The sequence below is a fragment of the Pristiophorus japonicus genome, chromosome 18 (assembly GCF_044704955.1).
Source record: "Pristiophorus japonicus isolate sPriJap1 chromosome 18, sPriJap1.hap1, whole genome shotgun sequence".
In the NCBI taxonomy this organism is placed as follows: domain Eukaryota; kingdom Metazoa; phylum Chordata; class Chondrichthyes; family Pristiophoridae; genus Pristiophorus; species Pristiophorus japonicus.
This window is the reverse complement of record NC_091994.1, coordinates 100234609-100254969: the sequence shown is the minus strand read 5'-3', so window position 1 is coordinate 100254969 and position 20361 is coordinate 100234609. Positions and strand designations below refer to the sequence as shown.

The window sequence follows — 20361 nt, the reverse complement described above, 5'->3', positions numbered from 1 at the left end:
TTAAGTTTAATTTGTTTTAATTGCCGGTGCTTTTAGTGTCCCCCTCTCCTTTTATAGGGGGCACTGGAAAAAAGGAAAAATTTGATTTTAGTGCCCAAAAAAAAAACCCCAAAAAAAAAAAAAAAAGGGCCTTGTAAATGTCTTGTGTGTGTCATCCAGGTCGGGTGGCACGGATACATGTTTTATGTTTTGCAGGTTAACTCAAAAGAGTTTCATGCACAAGGAGCCTTGTAAATGTCTGGTGTGTCATCCAGGTCGGGTGGCACGGATTAATGTTTTATGTTTTCAGATAAACTCCAAAAAGAGTTTCATGCACAAGGACCTCCAGGTCCCTCTGCACTGCAGCATGTTGTAATTTCTCCCCATTCAAATAATATTCCCTTTTACTGTTTCTTTTCCCCAAGGTGGATGACCTCACATTTTCCGACATTGTATTCCATCTGCCAAACCTTAGCCCATTCGCTTAACTTATCTAAATCTCTTTGCAGCCTCTCTGTGTCCTCTACACAACCCGCTTTCCCACTAATCTTTGTGTCATCTGCAAATTTTGTTGCACTACACTCTGTCCCCTCTTCCAGGTCATCTATGTATATTGTAAACAGTTGTGGTCCCAGCACCGATCCCTGTGGCACACCACTAACCACTGATTTCCAACCCGAAAAAGACCCATTTATCCCGACTCTCTGCTTTCTGTTCGTCAGCCAATTCTCTATCCATGCTAATACATTTCCTCTGATTCCGCATACCTTTATCTTCTGCAGTAACCTTTTGTGTGGCACTTTATCGAATGCCTTTTGGAAATCTAAATACACCACATCCATCAGTACACCTCTATCCACCATGCTCGTTATATCCTCAAAGAATTCCAGTAAATTAGTTAAAGATGATTTCCCTTTCATGAATCCATGTTGTGTCTAACGGCAGGACCTCATTGTTGATTTTTTTACTTAGTTTCCCACCCGGCCGCCGACCAGATGGACAGGCCAGACAGCGGGAAAGGCAGCAGGAGACGGAAGGCTGCAGGTAATCGGGAACCCTTGGAGCTAGTCCCAGGTAATCGGGAAAGATCGGGGCCTGGTGGGGCGGGAGGCTCGGAGTGCAGCATTCGGGAGGGAGGCAAAGATCGGGACAGAGTGGGGGGGGTTGGACGATCACGGCAGTGGTGAGAGGACGTGATCGGCAGCAGGCTTGCTTGGGGGGCCAGTGGGGGTGTGTGTGAGGGGGGTGTGGAGCACTCCTGCTCCGGGCTCACCAGCGGTGCTATAAAAAGCATTTACCTGCGCAATGCAGTTGCTCCCATCTCCATTCAGCTGCCGGGTTTCCCGAGCCCTGAGAAACACGGCCGGCCAGCATTAAATTTAAATCAGGCTCCTGACTGCACTGTGGGAGGCTGATTTCAATGTTCTAATGAAGAGCAGGACACAGACACAACACGCAACTCGCTGCTGTAACAGTCTCGGCGGGTGTGTATGCAGTGGGTTGGGGTCGAGTTTCGCAATTCTTAATTTTTAACCACTTCTCCCGCCCGTCGTGACGGGGTTAATAGTGACCCCTTGATGTCCCCATGAAATAAAAGGCAAACTTGCATTTGCTTAGTGTCTTATCACAACTTGCATTTATAAAGTCCCTTTAACATAGTAAAACATCCCAAAGTGCTTTAAGGCCACTGGGCTACTTTTGAAGGGCAGTCACTGCCGGTCTGCCCGCAATTTCAACATACGCAGTCCCTCGGAGTCGAGGATGACTTGCTTCCACGCTAGAAATTAGGTCTCAGGTGACTGAAGAATCTAATGCGGGACCTACAGTCTCTGTCACAGGTCGTTGAAGGAAAGGATGGGTGGGGTGCCTGGGTTGCAACGCGTGTCTTCCGCTGTCGACGCTTGGCGTCATCTTGGTCTTGTCGAAGAGACCCGAGGTGTTCGGCATCCTCCCGGATGCTTTTCTTCCACTTTGGGTGGTCTTGGCCCAGGGATTCCCAGGTGTCGTTGGGGATGTTACATTTTTTCAAGGAGGCTTTGAGAGTGTCCTTGAAGCGTTTCCTCTGCCCACCTGGGGCTCACTTGCCGTGTAGGAGTTCCAAGTAGAGCGCTTGTTTTGGGAGTCTCGTGTCGGGCATGTGGGCGATGTGGCCCATCCAGCAGAGCTGATCGAGTGTAGTCAGTGCTTCGATGCTGGGGATATGAGCCTGAGTGAGGACACTGACGTTGGTGCGCCTATCCTTCCAGTGCATTTGCAGGATCTTGCGGAGGCAGCGTTGGTGGTATTTCTTCAGTGTTTGAGGTGCCTGGTGTACATAGTCAGTGTCTCTGAGCCATACAGGAGGGCGGGTATCACCACTGCTCTGTCGACCATGAGCTTGGTGCCGGGTTTGAGGCCCTGGTCTTCAAACACTCTCTTCCTCAGGCGACCGAAGGCTGCACTGGCACACTGGAGGCAGTGTTGGATCTCGTCGTCGATGTCTGCCCTTGTTGACAGGAAGCTCCCGAGGTATGGAAAATGATCCACGTTGTCCAAGGCCTCGTCGTGGATTTCAATAACCGGGGGGCAGTGCTGTGTGGCAGGCTGGTAGAGGACCTTTGTCTTACGGATGTTTGGTATAAGGCCCATGCTCTCACACGCTTCGGTGAAGGTGTTGACGATGACTTGGAGTTCGGGCTCCAAGTGTGCACAGACGCAAGCCTCGTCTGCGTACTGTAGTTCGATGATGGAGGATGGGACGACCTTGGATCGGGCCTGGAGACGGCGGAGATTGGACACATTCCCGTTTGTCCTGTAATTTAGCTCCACTCCTGCGGGGAGCTTGCTGAGGGTGAGATGGAGCATTGCAGCGAGGAAGATCGAGAAGAGCGTTGATGCGATGACGCAGCCCTGCTTGACCCCGGTCCGAACGTGGAATGGGTTTGTGATGGATCCGTTGGTCAGGATCACGGCCTGCATGTCATCGTGGAGCAGGCGGAGAATGATGACTACCATTTGAGGGCAGCCAACTCTGAGGAGGACGCTCCAGAATCCCTCACGCTTCACCAAGAACCATCGACACAATCAGACCTTCCCCACCTCTTGGAACAAACAGCCCCGGCTGCCTGACTGTAATAGCTGTTCCTCCAATGTCTCAGTACAAGGCATTTTTGTTCCTTTTCTCCTTATTCTCATGAAAATTCAAGAATGGAACTCTATCTTATCTGAGTCAATACTACAAGAGCTCTTTCTAAAAACTTTTTATTCCGCACTCTCTTATTCTCCACTCCTCTCCTGAAGGCGCTGATTCCTCCTGGGTTTACCATTCCACATCATCAGCCACCCTACCCTATCTCACTCAACCGGGCTGCATTCATGCATCAGTGTTTGAAAGCGAGTTTGAAATGTGTATTCAGGTGTGTTATGTCTGAATATAATCTTTACGGTCTGTCAGTTAACCCAGTTTTGGCCGAGATGAGGTATCAGCCTGTTACACTATAAACCTTCAGTGTCTCTAATAATAATTGTCCCCATAAAAGCAAGCTCTCACCGTTGGGAGTATAGCTAGCATCAGGCACTTGAATGACAATATCTCTCACCAATGGAGTGATTGGGACGCTCAACTTCAACAGAGACTAGTCAGACACGGAACAGAACAGGAATCAGAACCCGCACTTGAACAAAAACATAAAACTACAGAACCCAAGTAAAAAGAAGAATCAGAGAAAGAATTTCAATGTTTGATATCAGATATGGAAAATCAATATACCTCAAAAAACCCATGAAAAGACATGATAACAACCCTGGGATTGAAATGGTAAGAGGCAACGCAAAATGCACCCACAAGTAAAGAATGGAACTTTTAACATCTCTTCCTCCAGAAAGATCTTGGAATAAACTTCAGGCCAAACCTGAGAGGAACATTATTGATTACAGACAGTTACAGACAAACATGCAGGAAAATAACTATCCCTCCAGCATGATAAATGTCTGAATTTAAAAAAAACGCTGGCAATTTTACAGAGAAAATATAAACAGCTGAAACAAATAGCAATGGGGCACACTATCAGAGAATGCAGTTGAAATGTCACAACACATTATTCACAAACTCCATACACAGTCATAATCTGGCCCAGACCCTCTGGAATCTGCCGTTAGCATTCCCTGGATCAGATCCATAAAGTACTTTGGCATGAGTGGCATCCCTGAGCAGTTAAAAATTAAATGGGAGGTGTCACACTACACACTACGTCAAACATTACAAAACACATGCCGACAATACAGGCAAACACACGCCAACAGTACAGGCAAACAACACACATGGACAGTACAGGCAAACAACACACACTGACAGTACAGGCAAACAACACACGCCGACAGTACAGGCAAACAACACACGCCGACAGTACAGGCAAACAACACACGTCGACTGGACAGGCAAACAACACGCCGACAGTACAGGCAAACAACACACCGACAGTACAGGCAAACAACAACACTCGTCGACTGTATAGGCAACCAACGCGCACGGACAGTACAGGCAAACAACACACACTGACAGTACAGGCAAACAACACACACTGACGGTACAGGCAAACAAAACATGTCGACAGTACAGGCAAACAACACTCACCGACAGTACAGGCAAACAACACTCACCGACAGTACAGGCAAACAACACTCACCGACAGTACAGGCAAACAACACTCACCGACAGTAAAGGCAAACAACACACACGGACATTATTGGCAACCAACACTCACCGACAATATAGGCAAACAACACACACCAACAGTACAGGCAAATAACACACACGGACAGTACAGGCAAACAACAAACGCCGACAGTACAGGCAAACACCACTCACGGAGAGTACAGGCAAACAACACACCCCGACAGTACAGGCAAACAACACGCACTGACAGTACAGGCAAACAACACACACTGAGAGTACTGGAGAATACAGAACATCTCATGTCATAAACCCCAGCACCCATCTCTCCCCACGTTCTCAATTCCAGCACCCATACTTTTCGCTCGCTCCCATGTAATAACAAATAGATGTTCGCTTTAAGTGCACTGACCTCCGCGGCCATTCTCCAATCCACACCCCCGGCCACCCTGGGAGCAGGTGCTTGCAAATTCTGCCCCATAACACAAATCGATGCACAGTGACATTCGCCGGATGAATTGTGATCAACAGGAGCAGGAAACAGTTCCAGCGTAAACGGCCAAAGACCCAGGTGTGAAATTAGATCCGTCAATGGGATGTTGTTCCCTGTAAGCTGCGCTTTATTCTGCTTGGTCCCTTTAAATTTCTGCGCCTGCGCGGTATTGCCAATGGAAAAGCCGGTGAGGGGCCTGTGCGGGGCCTTTCCATCGCTGCGCAGCCACACAGCTTCACGGGAACTTTGATTCCGACTACCCAACAAAACTATTTCAAACCACAACAGCCCGATTCCAAAGCCGGAATTTGGTTCCCATAATAACAGGTCTCAGAGAGTTCAAATCACATTGCTCAGAAGCTCTGGCGCTCAATGTGGCTTGCCCTTACCTTCGCAGGTTTTCCCATCAGCCTTCAGCTTCAAGCCCTCGTGGCACTTGCAGTAGAAGTTGCCGATGGTGTTACAGCATTGACCGTCACATCCGCCATTGTCCTCTTCACATTCATTCACATCTGTAAAACAAAACACACACGCACACTGTAAGCATGCTGTCTATTTAATGGGACTTAGAACAAGGCCACTCGGGGCATCGTGTCCATGCTGGGCGCTTTGGTAGAGCAATCCCGAGTTAATCCCACCGCCCTTGCACCAAATATTTCATCCATTTTATTGGGCAGAGGGACACTCTGGTGGTGATTGAAAGCTTGCCCACGTGGCTAAAGCAGCAGAAGTGTCAGCCGTAGCTCAGTGGGTAGCCCTCTCACTCTGAGTCAGAAGGTTGCGAGAGTGCCGAACTGTCAGAAGTGCCATCTTTCAGATGAGACGTTAAACCGAAGCCCCTCCTGTCCTCTCAGATGGACGTAAAAGATCCCACAAGACTATGCAAAGAAGAGCAGGGGAGTTCTCCCCACCAATATTTATCCCTCCACAAACATCACTTCAAAACACTGGTGAAGCTGACCCGAAGGGCCGAATGGCCTACTCCTGCTCCTTTTTTTAATGTTCTTAACAACAAAACAAACAGATTATCGGGTCATTATCATATTGCTGTTTGTGGGAGTTTGCTGTGCGCAAATTGGCTGTCACGTTTCCTACATTACAACAGTGACTACACACCAAAAAGTACTTCATTGGCTGAAAAGCGCTTTGGGATGTCCGGTGTTCGTGAAAGATGCTATATAAATGCAAGTCTTTCTTTCTTTAAAACAGATTATCTGGTCATGATACCATTGCTGCTTGTGGGAGCTTGCTGTGTGCAAATTTCTGCCGGGTTTCCTACATTACAACAGTGACTATACTTCAAAAAATAGTAAATTGGCAGTAAGTGCTTTGAGACTTCCTGAAAGATGCTATATACAACGGAGTTCTTTCTTTCAAACCTAGAACGTCCTTGCCCTCTGGTACAAGGTTGGCAATGCAGACTCTGCCATCTAAAGGAAGAGGATGGTGAAGCCAGACCTGCCTTAGACAGATTCAGAGTAAACATAGAAACATCGAAAATAGGTGCAGGAGTAGGCCATTCAGCCCTTCGAGCCTGCACCACCATTCAATAAGATCATGGCTGATCATGCAACTTCAGTACCCCATTCCTGCCTTCTCTCCATACCCCTTGAACCCTTTAGCCGAAAGTGAGTGACCTCCTCACCCACAACACAACACTGTTGCCACCCAGATTGTCTCGAGCTCTTTCCACAGCTTTATATAACGTTGAATAGTCAGCTAGCAATAAACCAATAAATGATCAAACATCGCTTTCATCTGTCACTCTGTGTCTCAGCTCCTGCATCAATAGCATTCACAAGCCATTATAAAAGGGAACAACAATCACTTGCATTCATATAGCGCCTTTAACGTAGTGAAACATCCCAAGGTACTTCACAGGAGCATTATCAAACAAAATTTGACACTGAGCCACATAAGGGGATATTAGGACAAAAGCTTGGTCAAAGAAGTCGGTTTTAAGGAGCGTCTTAAAGGATGAGAGCGAGGTGGAGAGATTTAGGAGACAAATCAATCCTGACAAATTGCTCACTGTGTCGGAGGGTGAAATACAAGGAGAAACAGATGAAGCCTTGTGGTGGCACAGTGGGATATTGGTGTTTTAACATGTTCATTTATGATTCTTCCCTCCACTGTTTAAGCGACGACATTAACCGATTCAAAGTAAGTGGATCAAACCTTCTATTAAAACAGCAATGAGGAGTATCAGAAAAACATGCTCATCCAAAGTAACTTCAAGGCCGATGGAATTAGGACAAAGGGAAGTTAGGGAGAACCTAGTCATCCCAAAGAGTGATCGAGCTTTAGAATCGGTTAGGACACCGAGGTGACGGTGTAATTGAGTTCAAGAGGCCACTGGATATTTTCCTAGCAAAAGGATTGAGGGGTTACGGTGAGAAAGTGGAGAGGTAGGCATAATCTATGTAAAAAGCAAGCTGATTGGGTCAAATGATCTAATGCCACTCTCGGACTTAATCGTACGTTCTCGGCTGGCAGACGCAGCATCACTGAGAAAGTAGGCCACATAAACAAGTACAAAGTGTTCTCTATAATGTACTGCACACACGACGGAGGTTAGTGCCAGGAATTGTCACGGGCTTTATTCCTCAAGTAGTTTGTTGCGGAATATTCTGATATTATAAATGCCTTTCTTTAATGCTTGATGCATGTTGCTATCTAAGAATTAAATGTCAAACACTGCTTGAACAGGCTTCCTAGGGAGGCGCCGGAAGCAGTTAGTATTGATCTATTCAAATGCAAATTAGGTCGATTTCTTTCGGGAAAATAAAATTTTGGGATACAGTGCATGAGTAATTTGAGGCATGACATGTGGTGAGTGCTGGGGAGGAACGGGTGACTTTGGGCCTATGGTTCCCAATGCTCTCCACTGCTGGGGGTTTTCCTCACCTCGTGCCTGGCTCTGTTGTAGACTCATTGATAGAGACTGATCGCCGTGATTAGTCAACAACTGTTATCGTAGTGTCATGTGACAGGCGGTAAGGCCTGCACATGGCAGATGCCTGGAGCAGACTATGAGTAGACGATGCTCAACGTGTAACTGAGCCAGGAAGGCCCTAGGCCCCGTCCTGCCTCTGTGCCAAGACAACATATGCCAGCTGGGATAGCAAGAGAGATGCTGCTGTTGTCTGTCAACGTTATTTACACGGACTTCCATAGGCATTTGGGAAAGTTGCACATGAGAGACTGTTCTCAAAAATGAAAGCGGAAGGAATTGGAGGCAACCTATTGACACGGATAGGGAAGGAGGCAGGAGAGGAGAGTAGGAACAATGGGAATGTTCTCCAATCGGCAGGGATCAGAGCCGGGCCCTCAGCTTTTTACCATGTTTATCAATGACTTGGATGAAGGAACAGAGAGCCGTATATCCAAGTTTTGTGACGACACTGAGCTGGGTGACACAGTAAGTAGTATCGATGCCTTGCGCTTGCGGCTTATTAGCTCCTGGATCTCCTGGTCGTTCCAGTCGAACCAGTCTTGGTGTTTCTCGGTCGAATGATCGAGCGTCTCTTCGCAGGTGCTAATTATGGAAGTCTTAACCGATAAGGGATTAAGGGGTTATGGGGAGCGGGCAGGGAAGTGGACCTGAGTCCATGATTGGATCAGCCATGATCGTATTAAATGGCGGAGCAGGCTCGAGGGGCCCTATGGCCTACTCCTGCTCCTATTTCTTATGTCCTTATTAAGACTTGAGGGCAGACCAGGCACTGTGGACACTCTGCGTCTCTGGGTCACTGGGAATCGTCAGGTTGGTAGCTTGGAGTTGAAGCAGCAACACAACTCGAGGGCAAGAAAGCAGCTCTACAGACGTAAGAAGGCCGAGGTCCAACAGAAAACCCGTGACCTAAAGAACAGATGGTGGGTAGAGAAAGCTCAAGAAATCTAGCAGCTGGCCGACAACCACGATGGGTGAGGATTCTTCAGCGCAATCAAGACCACCTATGGCCCAAGCACCCAAGGCCCTACCCCACTACTGGCCAAGAATGGAGAGAGAGGTGCTCATCAAGGACAGAGAGGCAGTCAGTGCCCACTGGAAAGAGCACTTCAAGGATCTCCTTAACCGAGACTCTGTCTTCGACGCGAGTGTCCTCGACTCCATCCCGCAGCATGCCACCCGCCAACATCTCAGCACAACCCCAGCCATGCACGAGGTTGAAAAGGCCATTCGACAACTGAAGAACAACAAGGCATCAGGAGCAGATGGAATCCCCACCGAAGCACTAAAACTCGGCGGAGAAGCACAATTGGCACGAATTCATGACCTTATTTCTCTGATCTGGAAGATCATGCCAGGAGATCTCAGAGACACTCTAATCGTGACCATCTTCAAGAAAAGTGATGAGTCTGACTGCGATAACTACAGAGGAATCTCCCTGCTGTCGACCACCGGGAAAGTCATCGCAAGAATCCTCCTCAATCGCCTTCTCTCTGTGGCTGAAGAACTCCTCCCAGAGTCGCAATGTGGATTCCACCCACTAAGGGGCACAATGGGCATGATCGTCACTGTACGGCAGATACATGAGAAATGCAGGGAACAGCGCCAACCCTTGTACATGGCTTTCTTTGAGCTCACAAAAGCCTTCGACACTGTCAACCGTGAGGGATTATGGGGCGTCCTCCTCAGATTGGGCTGCCTCAAAAGTTTGTCACCATCCTCCGCCTGCTCCACGACGACATGCAAGCTGTGATCCTGACCAACGGATCCATCACAGGCCCATTCCACGTTCGGACCGGGGTCAAGCAGGGCTGCGTCATCGCACCAACCCTCTTCTCGATCTTCCTCGCTGCAATGCTCCATCTCACCCTCAGCAAGCTCCCCGCAGGAGTGGAGCTAAATTACAGGACAAACGGGAATCTGTTCAACCTCCACCAGGTCAGATCCAAGGTCGTCCCATCCTCCGTCTTCGCACTGCAGTACGCAGACAACGCTTGCGTCTGCGCACGCTTGGAGGCCGAAATCCAAGCCATTGTCAACACCTTCACCGAGGCGTAAGACAAAGGTCCTCTAACCAACCTGCTCCCGCCACACAGCACTGCCCCCCTGGATATCAAAATCCAGGATGAGGCCTTGGACAACGTGAACCATTTTCCATACCTCGGGAGCCTACTGTCAGCAAGGACAGACATCGGCGACGAGGTCCAACACCACCTTCAGTGTGCCAGCGCAGCCTTCGGTCGCCTGAGGAAGAGTATTTGAAGACCAGGACCTCAAACCTGGCACCAAGCTGATGGTCCACAGAGCAGTGGTGATACCCACCCTCCTCCATGTTTCAGAGACATGGACTATGTACAGCAGGCACCTCAAAGCACTGGAGAAATACCAGCAACACTGCCTTCGCAAGATCCTGCAAATCCACTGGCAGGATAGGCGCACCAGGATAGGCCAACATCCCCAGCATCGAAGTACGGACCACACTCGACCAGCTCCGCTGGGCAGACCACATCATCTGTACGCCTGACACAAGACTCCCAAAGCAAGCGCTCTACTCGGAACTCCTACACGGCAAGCCAGCCCCAGGTGGGCAGAGGAAACTGTTCAAGGACACCCTCAAAGTCTCCTTGAAAAGATGTAACATCTCCACCGACACCTGGGAATCCCTGGCCCAAAGTGGAGGAAATGCATCCGGGAAGGCGCTGAACACCTCGAGTCTCTTCACCGAGGGCAAGCTGAAGCCAAGCGTCGACAGCGGAAGGAGTGTGTAGCAACCCCGGCTCCCCACCCACCCGTTCCTCCAACCACCGTTTACCCCACCTGTGACAGAGACTGTAGATCCCTCATTGGACTCTTCAGTCATCTGAGCATTCATATTTAGTGTGGAGGCAAGTCATCCTCGACTCCGAGGGACTGCATGATGATGATGAGTGTTGATGGCAGCAGAAAGTTGCAAAGGACCATTAATCGATTAAGTGAGTGGGCAGAACAGTAGCAGATGGGCGTTCACTGTTCCGATGTACACCATCCCTGAGCTAGGGAGGAGGTAAAGCAGCAGCCAGGTTACTGAGGATGATTTACAGTGTACATTTCAGGCCTGGGGCACAAAGGCTGAGTGTCAAACTCTGTTGCGATGGATAAATGCTACAAGGGTGTGTTTAGAGCGGGACTACTATCCCCTGCTGGGTTGTGGGCTTGGAGTGAGGGCCTCATTGACTGATGGCTGGGGGGGGGGGGGGGTGCTGTGATGCCCCTCACGGTGGCACAAGCTGGCAATGTCAACCGCCTCGGCTCACGCCTGATATTGTCCATTTGGGCAAGGGGAAGGGTGTGAGGGAGGGCGGCTCGCAGGAACGGTACGGCAATTTCAGGAAACAAAGAGATAAATCCGGGCCGGGCAGGAGAAGGAACTTCAAACATCTGTGAGTGCTACATGGCAGTAACACTGTTCCCAAGCAGGGAAATGTTTTTCATATGGCAAGGACCTCGATGGCGCCAGGAATGATCAAACCAAACAGAATAGTCTGGAGCCCGACTCCAGTTGCTAACGCAAGAGTCATTTATATTCCATTTCACTCACAGAGACAAAAGGGATAGTGTCTCCACGGCCCAATAATCCCACAAGGAGACAAGATCCCACAGAACAGAGACTCCGTGGTCAACGGGAGGGGGGGGGGGTGGGGGAAGGTGGGGCGAGGGTTTCCCACACAGAGCTCGGCGTAAGATGGATGATCGCCGCTGAGGGGCCGGTTACAGTGGGGCAGCTGAGGGAGTCAAACTGCGGCCTGGGGAGGGTGAATGAAGCCAGGGACTGGAAGGGGGCGGCGAGGAGAACCTCGCTTGAACAGATGCAACACAAGGCAGCACATCTGCCAGTTATTAAGACAGCCTGCCCTGCTTCCTGCTTGTCACTGAAACAGTTCTGTTATAGATCATTGTGCGAGGGGGCTGGAATGTGTAACATGGCCCGTAATTACTATGTGAAAAACGATATTAATAAGCTGATCGCTGGCAGGCTGTATCAAAGATTGTTTGCGGAGCGTTGGGAGCAGTGGATGCTTCGAGGCTGCTGCCTGCCAAGCTACCATCAGCACAGAGCCTGACGGCTGAGGCTCAGTGCTTAGCACTCTGGCTTCTGCCTCAGGAGGCCGTGGGTTCAAGTCCCACGCCGGCCGACACTCTCAGTGGAGTGCTGCAGTGTCAGAGGTGCCGTCTTTCGGATGAGATGTTAAACTGCAGTCTGCCCTCTCAGGTGGACATAAAAGATCCCAAGGCACTCTTTCGAAGAACAGCGTGGGAGCTCTTCCCGGTGTCCTGGCCAATATTTATCCTTCAGCCAGCATCACTAAAAAAATAGCTGATCTGATGACTTACCTCACTGCTGTTTGTGGGAGCTTGCTGTGTGCAAATTGGCTGCCGCGTTTCCTGCGCTACAACAGTGACTACACTTCAGAAGTGCTTCATTGCCTGTGAAGTGCTTTGGGACATCCTGAGATGCTGAAAGATGATACAGAATCGCAAGTCGCTTTTCTTTCTGTCGATCTCCAAGATGTTTAAAGATGTTGCTTTAGTCTCTGCTTTGAAGGTGACTCAGGGGAGAGGATGCTGCCCAGCTTCTAGTATCATCAGCTGTGAGCCCAGACAGCAGGCTATTCGAGCATGGAAGGCATCACAGCGGAGCCTGACACTGTCCTCGCCCAAGCTGTGGTTACGGTGGTGCACAGGTTATATTACTGGACTCATTAATCCAGGCAACGCAAGTTCAAATCCTCCCATGGCAGTTTGCAAATGCGAATTCAGTTCAGTGTTTATAAATTATCTGGAAATAAAACGCAGGTCTCAGTAAAAGTGGCCATGAAGCTGTCGGTTGGTGGTAAAAACGCAACTGGTTCACTGATGTCCCTTCACAGAAGGAAACCTGCCGGCCTTATCCGATCCGGCCTACATGTGACTCCCAGTCCCACTCACCAACATGGTTGTCTGTGAACTGCCACTCAGTTGTCAAGGGCAACAAGGGACGGGCAATAAATGCTAGCCTTGCCCGCAATGCCCACATCGTCATCATCATCATCATAGGCAGTCCCTCGAAATCGAGGAAGACTTGCTTCCATTCTAAAAGTGAGTTCTCAGGTGACGGAACAGTCCAATACAGGAATTACAGTCTCTGTCACAGGTGGGACAGACAGTGGTTGAAGGAAAGGATGGGTGGGGAGTCTGGTTTGCCGCACGCTCCTTCTGCTGCCTGCGCTTGTTTTCTGCATGCTCTCGGCGATGAGACTCGAGGTGCTCAGCGCCCTCCCGGATGCTCTTCCGCCACTTAGTGCGGTCTTTGGCCAGGGACTCCCAGGTGTCGGTGGGGATGTTGCACTTTATCAGGGAGGCTTTGAGTGTGTCCTTGAAACGCTTCCTCTGCCCACCTGGGGCTCACTTGCCGTGTAGGAGTTCCGAGTAGAGCGCTTGCTTTGGGAGTCTTGTGTCAGGCATGCGGGCAATGTGGCCCGCCCAACGGAACTGACTCTCCAATGCCCACATCCCGAGAATGAATAGCAGCAGTCACTGGATAGCGATCGTGGGGAGGGAACCCTGGCTGATTTTCTTTTGCCCCTCCTTAACTGCAGTTGGCTGAGAGGGCAGAGTTTCAGAGGGCAGTTCACAGACAACCACATTGGTGTGGGGACTGGAGTCACGTGTAGGCCAGCCCGGGTAAGGTCGGCAGGTTACCTTCTCTCAAGGGACATTGGTGAACCAGTTGGGTTTTTACGACCAACCGACAAGCTAGCTGTAACCCCACTCCAGTGAAGGCCAACTAACTCAGCATAGGCCAGGAATTGAGTCTGGGCCTTGCCCAGGCTGTGCGGGCTGATACAACACTGGGAGCTGCAGTTACTCTCAGAGGGAGAAGCAAGCTTAGATTTTTTTTTTAATGCCCCTACTAAAAACAGAAGACGTTTTAGTCTTGCAAGTGGTCTGGAAAGGCTTGCCAATGAAGGTGCCGATATTCTGGACACTGGCCGAGATGTCCTCAGCTCTTCTGTTACATTCTGGGTCGTCCCGATTACACGGGGACAGGTGAGGGGTCCACAGCAGGTCTGGGTCCATTGCTTCTTTTCTCGGTTGCAAAGTGAGCTGGAGGTCAAGTGACACAACAGAGAGAGAGAGAGAGAGAGAGAGAAAAGAAAGAGTGTGGAAGACAAAATTAGAGAAAAAGGGAACGAGCGGGAGACCGGCAGGACGAGAACACACAACGTAAAGTCGCGGAGGCAGACACGAGATAAAGACAGAAAGAGGGGCACGGAGAGAGGCAGAAAAACAAAGACATAAACGGGCACATCCTCACCCAATACAACCGAGAACGCCAAAAGCAGCCGGCTTCAAACAGAACTGGCAGCGCCGTGTCGCCAGGGAACTGGTGACCTGGGGGTGTGCAGGCTGGCTTATAGTCCTGAATATGTAAGTACTGAAGGACATGGTGTAAAGGACATGGTGTAAAAGAACATTTCTTGCTGGGATTTAGCTCCCATTGTTTTCGGAGAATAAAAACATTTCAGGAAAACGACATGGCTTGCTGACCCCTCGTGGGCGATGCCAGCCATTACAGGATAAACACATCAGAAACTCACAGCCCTTCAAATTACACTGTGTACGACGAAAGGCAGAACACGTTGATCCAAAATTCCCCTCTTGGCCATTTAAGGGTGGCATAAACTGGTTTAAAATACATAGATGAACCTATCTTGAAGGATTGCAGGTGGACTTGTAGCGAACAAAAGCCTCATTATTCCACAGTATCATTGTGTGGATGGAGAGGCGGTCTGGGGTTTCGCTCAGTTAGCAGTGGGAATGTTTGACAAAGAGCAGGAACTAAGCCTTGCCAGATATAACATGCACCGAAAATTTCTCACATGTCCCACAAGCATCATTAAAAAATGTCTGTAAATCAGCACTAATACGATGGGCCGAATGGCCTCCTTCCGTGCTGTAACTTTCCGTGGCCTAGAGATTGGGATCGTTTGCTCCTCCCGCATCGCCGCTAACGACTCCCGCTAAAATTCTGCGGGAGTTTAGCAGCAGCGGTAACTCGTAGCACCCCGCTCCGCAGGCGCTGATATCATCACCATGCGGAGCGCCGTTTGTGCCCCGGACGCCCCCTGAAGCTGTGCCAGGTGATGCCAGCGACAGATTCCGGGGGCGCATGCAGGGCGCTGCTTTTTCCCTTCACCCCGTGGGCGCTTTGAGCGTGGGGTCCGTGCCGTCATCGGTCTGCTTGATTGCCGGGCTGTTGGCACGGTAACCCCCACTCCTGACCCCTCCGCTCCCGACCCCAACCCCCACTCCCGACCCCTCCCCCCCCCCCCCCGGCCCCCCGCACTCCCGACACCTCCGCCCCAGAAAAGAAGTGAGTGTGTTATTTTGCACTCCACTTCCTTTCAATGGGATAACCCAAATTTAGAGAGCGGGGGTGGGAATTCCGCGCCTGGAGCAAAATGACCCACTTCCCGGATGTTACCGCCCCCAAATGGGGCACAACAGCATCCTTGTGCAGGGCCTTGGTGAGGCCACACCTGGAGTATTGTGTGCAGTTTTCTGTAATCTGAGGAAGGACATTCTTGCTATTGAGGGAGTGCAGCGAAGGTTCACCAGACTGATTCCCGGGATGGCAGGACTGACGTATGAAGAAAGACTGGATCAACTGGGCCTGTATTCACTGGAATTTCGAAGAATGAGAGGGGATCTCATAGAAACATATAAAATTCTGACGGGACTGGACAGGTTAGATGCAGGAAGAATGTTCCCGATGTTGGGGAAGTCCAGAACCAGGGGTTACAGTCAAAGGATAAGGGCTAAGCCATTTAGGAACAAGATGAGGAGAAACTTCTTCACTCAGAGATTTGTGAACCTGTGGAATTCTCTACCGCAGAAAGTTGTTGAGGCCAGTTCATTAGATATATTCAAAAGGGAGTTAGATGTGGCCTTTCCGGCTAAAGGGATCAGGGGGTATGGAGAGAAAGCAGGAATGGGGTACTGAAGTTGCATGATCAGCCATGATCATATTGAATGGTGCTGCAGGCTCTAAGGGCCGAATGGCCTACTCCTGCACCTATTTTCTATGTTTCTATGTTTCCCCCATGATCCTTCTATGAACAACAATCACTAGCATTTATATAGCACCTTTAATGTAGTAAAACATCCCAAGGTGCTTCACAGGAGCATTATCAGACAAAATTTGACACAAAGTCACATAAAGAGATATTAAGACAGGTGACCAAAAGCTTGGTCAAAGAGGTAGGTTTTAAGGAGCAGCTTAAAGGAGGAGCGAGAGTTAGAGAGATGGCAGTGTTTAGGGAGGGAGTTCCAGAGCTGGGGGCCCAGGCAGCTGAAGGCACGGAAGCCAATGGTGGAAATTGGGGATGCACAAGAGGCCAGAGTTGGAGGAGCGCGGAGATGTCGGAGGGTTGTGGGGCTGGGGGGGGGGGGGGGGGTGGGGTTAGTAAATCCGGGAGGTGCGAGGCCATGGGGAGATTTGAACACCAGGATGAGAATTTCAAATTCGAGGTGTTGCCTGACCAGGAGCCAGTATAGGTCAGCGAGCACAAGTGTGATGGGTGAGCGGGACTAGGCACCAGTTAGGACATGGGCTGCCGAGTTTTGGACGAGCTGATGTTTATGGAGGGTGGATGGCTGGCCAGGAGAGCAATAGCATGTGGGGTATACCTGTTGAGGGCAATCAGGGATGGGCAATAAATGCTGGCTTTGCCAGCGACATCCACATCCCATAAATGAATTTTTTTTTTAATTGTCCTGTATCTCATCCGAGGGTCCGTGACCCAGGGGCAATCATCACCCGAGGGTCCGTGACCCGGGACAATCATCACCCGAGGGTCCGTGACCCAGGGGCAATCATCACTCGAGGATCTATGACCCAGGGACAATCATCACTCGAGGGTCCGTGACCCAGGGGCAATCATCACCCGAGGGTCCGTGACCCAGGGGCAATCATCACCCGAGGGTCCGTGACCCAGGGACAATCATCACCCGAGGGTCCATGACCCAGGGACAATCATCACTCTAGGGTCTATGACCCAGGGACAATCATCACTCTAGGGTCTATGACCCAGAGACAATCATCACCCGAGGGTCCGTGACCCAGGGACAATCATCACTCGAGGGTCTATGACCCAGGGACAATCATCACCCGAGGGTCTATGACGCAGGGACAATCATCACTCGAGGGTCCATGACCCAGGGACAATCATCACCCGAGGGTCCGTGACCCAGGGACAATCATCACCCGAGGGTCCGTGACCCAGGGACAATCATCACCCGAGGGTCCATGACCCAGGGACAATCATCACCCGAGGGTCCGTGACCCAGGGACAATCATCACTCGAGGGTCTATGAGCCAGGGGCAATCAGCACATAGAAACATAGAAAATAGGAGCAGTAGTAGGCCATTCGGCCCTTCGAGCCTGCACCGCCATTCAATATGATCATGGCTGATCATCTATCTCAACACCATATTCCTGCTTTTTCCCCATACCCCTTGATCACTCAGGGGTGGGGTTCCCTGGACCCAGAGCTGGCCATCACGCTGTGGTTCCTTAGTTCCAGCGCTGCCCATTTGCTGGTCCGAGAGAGTTGAGTATTGGGCTATTCCAGGCGAGTGAAGAAGGCCGGAGACTGACTGACTCTGGTTTTATTGGAACCCACTGTCCCAGCTTCAATGACGAACATGTTCACCGACACAAAGCAAGCGTGACAGAGCCAGGAGCTCGAGCCGACCGGCCCGACCACAGGGGAACCAATCCTGCAACTTCCCAAACCCTGCTCATCTTGGCAGCAATTGTAACCCACGTGAGAAGCTGCCGATTCTTACACTTGCAACCAGCAACCACAAGGGGTCAGCACAGGCTTGAAATAGGAACCGTGGAGGAGAAATATTCTGTCCAACTCTGGGCACACCGTGGGCACGAAGGTTGTTTGGGGAACCATTCTGCCGGTTCTGCTTAAGAACATAAGAAATAGGAACAGGAGTCGGTCATACAGCCCCTTGAGCCTGCTCCGCCATTCAATAAGATCATAGCTGATCTGATCATGGACTCAGGTCCACTTCCCCGCCCGCTCCCCATAACCCCTTATCCCCTTATCGCTCAAGAAACTGTCTATTTCTGTCTTAAATTTATTCAATGTTCCAGCTTCCACATCTCTCTGAGGCAGCGAATTCCACAGATCTACAACTCCCTGGGAGAAGAAATTTCTCCTCATCTCTGTTTTAAATGGGCGGCCCCATATTCTAAGATCATGCCCTCTAGTTCTAGTCTCCCCATCAGTGGAAACATCCTCTCTGCATCCACCTTGTCAAGCCCCCTCATAATCTTATATGTTTCGATAAGATCACCTCTCAGTCTTCTGAATTCCAATGAGTAGAGGCCCAACCTGCTCAACCTTTCCTCATAAGTCAACCCCTTCATACCCAGAATCTACCGAGTGAACCTTCTCTGAACTGCCTCCAAAACAACTATATCCTTTTGTAAATATGGAAACCAAAACTGCACGCAGTATTCCAGGTGTGGCCTCATCAATACCTTATATAGCTGTAGCAAGACTTCCCTGCTTTTATACTCCATCCCCTTTGCAATAAAGGCCAAGATACCTTTGGCCTTCCTGATCACTTGCCTCTCTGATTTCCCTCTGAAAGTGTCACCGGGCACAGGATTCAGCCACCCACATTGGACAGCTAACGGGAATCAGTCAGACGAAGGTTTTTCTGACATTTCCACCTTGCCGACACTGGACACGAGGACAGCTCTCTGCTCTTGGCATCCCGGGCATGCCAAGCTGCCCCAGGGCGATTTACAAAGCAGCAGAACTGCCTTACCCTGTGCACCGAGCAAACCAGAGACTGAAAAGAAAAATTCACTTAATAACATGTTTAACCCTCAGGCGACACTGCCGGGTGGCAGGGCCCGTTCCCAAGCCCCTGTCACACTCGGGTGCCCGAATCAGCGCCGGGAACCCACTACATTTAGTCAAAGGACCCCAACCCCGGGAAAGCAGCTGGGGGGCATTGGTGTCTGGGCGGGGCTAAAGTTATGCAGCATCCACGGAGTGACTCCCGCCCAATGACCGGAAACTGTGCAGAAGCGTTCTGCACGTAAATCTGTGGTGGTTTACGTATTAATGCATAATAATATAGTCTTATCACATCAATCCTTGGAGCCCTGGGTCGGTTTAATAATAATGTGAAATATCGCAGGTTGGTTTAAGTGTTAAAGTATAATAATTTCGCGGGGGGGGGGGGGGGGGGATGATGGTTGCAGAGATGTATTTGTTTGGAGCGTGAAGGGAAAGGAGAAGAAACTGTATTAAAAATTGACGTTTGCTGAGTTTTTTCTGGCAGAAATGCAATAAACTCATCAGATTCTTGAACTATAACGGAGTCAAGGGTTACGGGGAGCGGGCAGGGGAGCGGAGTTAAGGCCGAGATCAGATCAGCCATGATCTTATTAAATAGCGGAGCAGGCTCGAGGGGCCATAGGGCCTACTCCTGTTCCTATTTCTCATCTTCTCATGTTCTTATTATTAATCTCCACCCTGACCAGCAAATATTCACTGTTCACTTCCCGCTCGGGATCCTTTGACTTGGATTCCATTTTATTTTCAAACTGAGCCGCCAAACTTTCTCCAGGCGACATGGTGTCCACGTTACTTTATAAAGTTTCATCCCATTTAAAAAGGAAAGCCGAACCGATACAAAGCAAGCACTTCGGCCGTGACTGTGACAGCCTGTTCACGGAGCAACCAACTCTCGCTGCAAACAGCTTCGCAGGACAGTTTCACCCCACAAGTTTTTTTTTAAAATCGGAACCACCAGAAAAAGGCCCACTGGGACTGCGCATGTGCAACCAATTCATTTCGTTGGACGTCGTCGCGTCCAAAGGAATGTGGGACCCCAGTGAGTGCAGGAAATGTTCAGCAGGTGAATCAGTATCGACGTAGAATGTCGGAATCATCATCGGCAGTCCCTCGGGATCGAGGAAGACTTGCTTCCACTCCCAAAGGGAGTTCTCTGGTGGCTGAACAGTCCAGTACGAGGGCCACAGACCCTGTCACAGGTGGGACAGACATTCGTCGAGGGAAGGGGTGGGTGGGGCTGGTTTGCCGCGCGCTCCTTCCGCTGCCTGCGCTTGACCTCTTCGCGCTCTTTGCGTTGAGACTCGAAGAGCTCAACGCCCTCCCGGAAGCACTTTCTCCACCTCGGGCGGTCTGCGGCCAGGGTCTCCCAGGTGT

The 20361-nt window shown here is 50.2% G+C and overlaps 1 protein-coding gene across 3 annotated transcripts in view; it reads right to left on the bottom strand.

The window, feature by feature from the left end:
- Positions 1-20361, bottom strand: part of LOC139228935 (multiple epidermal growth factor-like domains protein 6) — a 487750-nt gene that overhangs the window by 265738 nt on the left and 201651 nt on the right. For all 3 annotated transcript variants that reach the window (XM_070860470.1, XM_070860472.1, XM_070860471.1), the window contains exon 5: positions 5513-5635. In XM_070860470.1, the coding sequence (XP_070716571.1) occupies positions 5513-5635 (123 nt within the window). The remainder of the gene's footprint in view (positions 1-5512; positions 5636-20361) is intronic.